This window comes from Acipenser ruthenus, chromosome 15 (genome assembly GCF_902713425.1).
Source record: "Acipenser ruthenus chromosome 15, fAciRut3.2 maternal haplotype, whole genome shotgun sequence".
NCBI classification, from domain to species: Eukaryota; Metazoa; Chordata; class Actinopteri; order Acipenseriformes; family Acipenseridae; genus Acipenser; species Acipenser ruthenus.
This window is the reverse complement of record NC_081203.1, coordinates 34,917,532-34,924,318: the sequence shown is the minus strand read 5'-3', so window position 1 is coordinate 34,924,318 and position 6,787 is coordinate 34,917,532. Positions and strand designations below refer to the sequence as shown.

General features: G+C 51.5%; 1 protein-coding gene across 1 annotated transcript; it reads right to left on the bottom strand.

Moving 5' to 3' along the window:
• Positions 1 to 326: 326 nt before the first annotated feature.
• On the bottom strand, positions 327 to 2,384 carry LOC117422560 (uncharacterized). Its single transcript, XM_034037706.3, has one exon. The coding sequence runs from the start codon at positions 2,297 to 2,299 to the stop codon at positions 1,367 to 1,369; it is 933 nt and encodes a 310-aa protein (XP_033893597.3). The 5' UTR covers positions 2,300 to 2,384; the 3' UTR covers positions 327 to 1,366.
• Positions 2,385 to 6,787: the final 4,403 nt, after the last annotated feature.

Here is a 6,787-nt window from a genome sequence, read left to right as displayed (position 1 = left end):
CACATGATTAACAGTGCACAACTAATGACTGCTGTAAGGGCACCAATACTACTGGTCTACCGCAGTACTGCACCCCCACACCAGGGTGTTTTTAAAAGGGGATGTAGTGTAGGAAGGAGATCACTGGACATTGCATTCGAACACTCCCCACCCCATCGTCTGTGTTCAACATGGCTGAGCTTGTTTGAGTCCCACTGCATCAGCTCTCCCTGTCACACGCATGCTGTGAGCTGTGAGCTGTGTGCATGCTAGGATCTGCAGCAGGACAAAGCCTTTCACATTGACAGAATTCTAGGGGCGACGCTCAGCCCTCTGCACTAAACCTATTGGCTACGCAACCCTATATCCACCAAGATCACCTTTCACGAAATGTTCTGCAAGCCTTCATCGCCCGGCCTTGTGCCCTGACCCTCTGATTAACAGCCCCAGACAGATACAGGGGAGGGTGGGTGGCTTGGTCTTCACTCTCAGTAACGCAGAGAGTCCCCAGTTGAATGAATCCGAATCATTTTATTTCCTTACTGTTACTGGACAGCCAGTCAGTAGAGTATACAGACACTGAAGCACATAAACACTCCCTAGAAACAATCTAGCACAAGGTAACATCCCAGACAAGGACCAGCACGTCGTGTATGACACACAGGCTCAATGCACACGCTCTAACTGGCGCGCATACTAACTCTACTGCCAGGACATTTACAGCAGGATTTAAAGTGGCAGGGCCTGTTTTCAAAAAGTGCATTAGAGTTATTAATATTCATCACAGGCGGGTTGATAAGGGTTAGGACAGCAGAATATATAGAACTGATACCCCTTACAGTTAAGAATGACGTGTTTTGATAATGCATTCTTCAAATTCAGCCTCTCTGCCTTAGAATAACAGCATTCTAGCAGAACCGAGTTGACTGTAGACCTTGGCGGCCTCTAGTGTCTGAGATGTGCACTGCACCCTGGCCACTCGTGTGATGTGCTTGTGTCAGGGGGTAATGCAGTGTCAATTTAGAACAAAAATCAAAGTTATTATTCATTAGTTATTGAACAACACCATTTTGTTCCGGTTGCACTACTTATTAAAACAGAAATTTCTGGGATAGTACCAACAGTATTATAGAATTAAACAGTATTTGCTATGGTTACTATGGTTTACAGCATTATTCTGGACTAAATATAACCATTTATTGCGGTATGCTGTAGTAAAAACATCAGTACTACAGTAAAATGGGTACATTGTCCAGCCAACCTGGTGTGAAAACTCCAGCCAGGAAAAAGAAAGAAAGAACTAAAGGAAAAAAGAAAGGAAGAAGGAAAGGAAGAAGGAAAGAAAGGAAGAAAGGAAGAAAAAAGGAAAGAAAGAAAGAAAGGAAGGTTAAAAGCAGCTCTTGAGTCTGAAGAGGTTGTTTCCGATGGCGTAGATGTAGGGGCTGGCGGTGGAGTAGGAGGCAGAGAGGAAGAAATCAGCGTGGGACCAGTAGGGGAACTCCTGGGAGTCCAGTGCAAACTGGAACACCAGGTGCAAGATCCAGGCCAGCTGGAAGATGAAGAGGGCTGCCAGCACGGCCCGGGTGCTCCTCTGGAAAGCAGCCTGCCTGCCGGGGCGCCCAGGCCGGGGCTCGGAGCCGGGGGCAGGGGGCTGGTCTGACAGGGCCTTGTGGTTGTGGTACAGAACCTTCACCATGAGGAAGCTGCAGACCAGGACGATGACAAGGGGCAGGCCGTTGAGCAGGAGCATGTAGGCCATCTTGTAGACCTGGCGTCCGAGCGAGCAGTCCAGCAGGGGGCAGTCAAAGAGGTCCGAGGAGCATGCGCGGGAGTCGGTCTCGTTCCCCTGGCCGTAGGAGACGAACTGATCCTCCTTGGGCAGCTCCATGAGGGCGGAGGGCAGGCTGAAGGAGAATGCCACCACCCAGCTGACAGCGCTCAGGAGCCAGGCGTTCCTGACCCGGTCCAGCATGGTGGGCAGGCTGACCCGCGTGGCCGCGTCCCTCAGCTTCTGGTACCGGAAGACGCAGATGAGCAGGGTGAAGAGGATGCTGCCGGTCTCCCCCACGCCAGACATGAGCTTCAAAACCTTGCAGAACCAGCGCTCTGGTCTCAGCCCAGCCAGCTCGGTGAGGAGGTCCGGCATGTCCACCAGGAAGCTCTCCACCAGGTTGGAAGAAGCCATGCCCGCCAGGAAGATCTCAAAGGTCTTGAAGCCGGACTGCTTCAGCACGGACACCAGCAGAGCACCATTCCCTATGATCCCCAACACACACACCAGAGACCTGCACACGAAGAGAGCTATCACTGCGGGTTCCATCTGAGCACAAGAGGGAGCGGGAGAGAGGAGAGAGGAGAGAGGAGCGGAGTCAGGACTTTCTTATAGTGTACAACCCCCCCCCCCCCCCCCTTCCCTGGTTCTCCATGGAGACGGTGTCCATTCAAGTTGAAATAAGCAGTGACAAGTTTGTTAGCAGGAACAGGAGGAAATGACTCCCTCTTTAAGCCTTCTTCACTAAAGGGGCCAGAGTTTGTTGACATCCCCTTGGAGCCCCGGGGAGCTGTGAAGGGTTGGCTGGATGCTTCGCTGATTGGCTGTTGTGTTCGTTAAGTAAAAAAACTGAAAGGTGGGGGGGGGGGGGGCTCTGTAATTGTTCTCATTAGGGACGATCAGAATTTTTCCAGATGTACAGTTAAATGAGGCATGATGTTTTTTTTTTTTTTTAAAGACAATAGAGCACTTTTTAGGTTTGCGCACATATCTGCTACGCTAGCCTAACTATAACATAAAGCAGAAAACATATGAGGAAGAAGAAGAGTGTTGTATGGTGTCTTTGTTATTTACAGCATTGTGTGAGTCCTCATGTCAGGGTTCTGTCGTGTTTTCAGACACCACAGCAGTCTGCGCTCCCGGTATCCGTGCTGGTGGAGTGAGGCTGACAGAGATCTCAATGCATGTACTCCAGGGGTAAAAACAGAAGTGGGTAAAGCGCCCTTTGGGGTGCTCCAGGCCGGGCAGTGGCATGGTACCGGAGCAGAAGGTACCAATGCCCAGTCGATTACCCACGTGTCACTTGTGGGGGCCGTGCAGAATTGTGGGTTGAACTTCAATCAGAAGGGATTCTGCCCATCATTAAATTCACAGAGTCGCTTTATATAATACACTGGAGGATGTGTCGGCTTTAACCCTTGATATTTGCTTGTCGCAGGAGAGCGTGTGAGCCCTTTATTCCTGAAATGAGAAGGGTGGTAAACTCAGTATACCCGCAGTTACCCTCGCCTGCACTACTGCCTGTACTGTGCAATCTGCTGGGGTCTGCTGCTTGCCATTACGATGGCTCTCGCGACACTACCCTCCCACGTCACTGTGAGCACCATAGGGACTACCCTTCCTGATACACGGGTTTACCGAACGCCAGTCATGCACGCTGGCAACGCAGCCCGCTGTGCCATATTGTGAATATACAATGATGTGAAAGGAAGCACATGGGTTTAAAGAAGGCCGTGGCGATGTCTTCATGTCACCACACAGCCCTTGGGTAGGAATGTGAGGGCGATCCTCGCTGCTGCCCAGTGCCAGTCTGTGCTTCAGGTTCAGGCACACTTAAGGCTGTAAGGTTTCCTGTGCTGCACATAGCATTGCACCTTCTGTGCCACTGGGGTTGATTTTTTCCACTGACAGAGGCAAAAGCCGATTCCCAGTACTGCATGTGTAAAGATTTTAACGAGATTGTTCTAATTAGTGTCAGGTTTAATGAAGGTGCTGGTACGGTGATTGGGAAATGAGGCTTCTCATCAAAGGGGAACGGCGTGTAACACATGACAGGGTTTCTAGAGCTAGCGTGCAGTATTATTTATATCCACACGTGTAAGTGAAGCGCTTCTAACATGACTCGGACAAGCCAAGCCCTCCTTCCGATTCATTTCATCTCGTAGCTGCTTTTATAAAGCACACTAACACTTCCCTGTGCGAGGACGGGCCTCAAAGCTTTATTTAAAGAGTGGAGTTCTGCTTCTTTGTTTTTTGATGTTTTATTTGCCACACTAGAAGGTATAGCCAACAGTGATCTCAGCAGGAACATCCATAGGCACTGTCCCAGCACCATGGGTACAAACAGAGAGAGGCTTGTCACTGTCCCAGCACAGAGCTGAGTGCCACAGACACCGCACCATGGATACAAACAGAGAGGCTTGTCACTGTCCCAGCACCATGGATACAAACAGAGAGAGGCTTGTCACTGTCCCAGCACCATGGCTACAAACAGAGAGAGGCTTGTCACTGTCCCAGCACCATGGATACAAGCAGAGAGGGGCTTGTCACTGTCCCAGCACCATGGCTACAAACAGAGAGAGGTTTGTCACTGTCCCAGCACCATGGATACAAACAGAGAGAGGCTTGTCACTGTCCCAGCACCATGGCTACAAACAGAGAGAGGCTTGTCACTGTCCCAGCACCATGGATACAAGCAGAGAGAGGCTTGTCACTGTCCCAGCACCATGGATACAAACAGAGAGAGGCTTGTCACTGTCCCAGCACCATGGCTACAAACAGAGAGAGGCTTGTCACTGTCCCAGCACCATGGATACAAACAGAGAGAGGCTTGTCACTGTCCCAGCACCATGGCTACAAACAGAGAGAGGCTTGTCACTGTCCCAGCACCATGGCTACAAACAGAGAGAGGCTTGTCACTGTCCCAGCACCATGGATACAAACAGAGAGAGGCTTGTCACTGTCCCAGCACCATGGATACAAACAGAGAGAGGCTTGTCACTGTCCCAGCACCATGGCTACAAACAGAGAGAGGCTTGTCACTGTCCCAGCACCATGGATACAAGCAGAGAGGGGCTTGTCACTGTCCCAGCACCATGGATACAAGCAGAGAGGGGCTTGTCACTGTCCCAGCACCATGGATACAAGCAGAGAGAGGCTTGTCACTGTCCCAGCACCATGGATACAAGCAGAGAGGGGCTTGTCACTGTCCCAGCACCATGGATACAAACAGAGAGAGGCTTGTCACTGTCCCAGCACCATGGATACAAACAGAGAGAGGCTTGTCACTGTCCCAGCACCATGGATACAAACAGAGAGAGGCTTGTCACTGTCCCAGCACCATGGCTACAAACAGAGAGAGGCTTGTCACTGTCCCAGCACCATGGATACAAGCAGAGAGGGGCTTGTCACTGTCCCAGCACCATGGATACAAGCAGAGAGGGGCTTGTCACTGTCCCAGCACCATGGATACAAGCAGAGAGAGGCTTGTCACTGTCCCAGCACCATGGATACAAGCAGAGAGGGGCTTGTCACTGTCCCAGCACCATGGATACAAACAGAGAGAGGCTTGTCACTGTCCCAGCACCATGGATACAAGCAGAGAGGGGCTTGTCACTGTCCCAGCACCATGGCTACAAGCAGAGAGGGGCTTGTCACTGTCCCAGCACCATGGATACAAACAGAGAGAGGCTTGTCACTGTCCCAGCACCATGGCTACAAACAGAGAGAGGCTTGTCACTGTCCCAGCACCATGGATACAAGCAGAGAGAGGCTTGTCACTGTCCCAGCACCATGGGTACAAACAGAGAGAGGCTTGTCACTGTCCCAGCACCATGGATACAAGCAGAGAGGGGCTTGTCACTGTCCCAGCACCATGGCTACAAACAGAGAGAGGCTTGTCACTGTCCCAGCACCATGGCTACAAACAGAGAGAGGCTTGTCACTGTCCCAGCACCATGGATACAAACAGAGAGAGGCTTGTCACTGTCCCAGCACCATGGATACAAACAGAGAGAGGCTTGTCACTGTCCCAGCACCATGGATACAAACAGAGAGAGGCTTGTCACTGTCCCAGCACCATGGCTACAAACAGAGAGAGGCTTGTCACTGTCCCAGCACCATGGCTACAAACAGAGAGAGGCTTGTCACTGTCCCAGCACAGAGCTGAGTGCCACAGACACCGCACCATGGATACAAACAGAGAGGCTTGTCACTGTCCCAGCACCATGGCTACAAACAGAGAGAGGCTTGTCACTGTCCCAGCACCATGGATACAAACAGAGAGAGGCTTGTCACTGTCCCAGCACCATGGCTACAAACAGAGAGAGGCTTGTCACTGTCCCAGCACCACGGGTACAAACAGAGAGAGGCTTGTCACTGTCCCAGCACCATGGCTACAAACAGAGAGAGGCTTGTCACTGTCCCAGCACCATGGCTACAAACAGAGAGAGGCTTGTCACTGTCCTAGCACCATGGCTACAAACAGAGAGAGGCTTGTCACTGTCCCAGCACCATGGCTACAAACAGAGGGAGGCTTGTCACTGTCCCAGCACAGAGCTGAGTGCCACAGACACCGCACCATGGATACAAACAGAGAGGCTTGTCACTGTCCCAGCACCATGGATACAAACAGAGAGAGGCTTGTCACTGTCCCAGCACCATGGCTACAAACAGAGAGAGGCTTGTCACTGTCCCAGCACCATGGGTACAAACAGAGAGAGGCTTGTCACTGTCCCAGCACCACGGGTACAAACAGAGAGAGGCTTGTCACTGTCCCAGCACCATGGCTACAAACAGAGAGAGGCTTGTCACTGTCCCAGCACCATGGCTACAAACAGAGAGAGGCTTGTCACTGTCCCAGCACCATGGCTACAAACAGAGAGGCTTGTCACTGTCCTAGCACCATGGATACAAACAGAGAGAGGCTTGTCACTGTCCCAGCACCATGGATACAAACAGAGAGAGGCTTGTCACTGTCCCAGCACCATGGCTACAAACAGAGAGAGGCTTGTCACTGTCCCAGCACCATGGCTACAA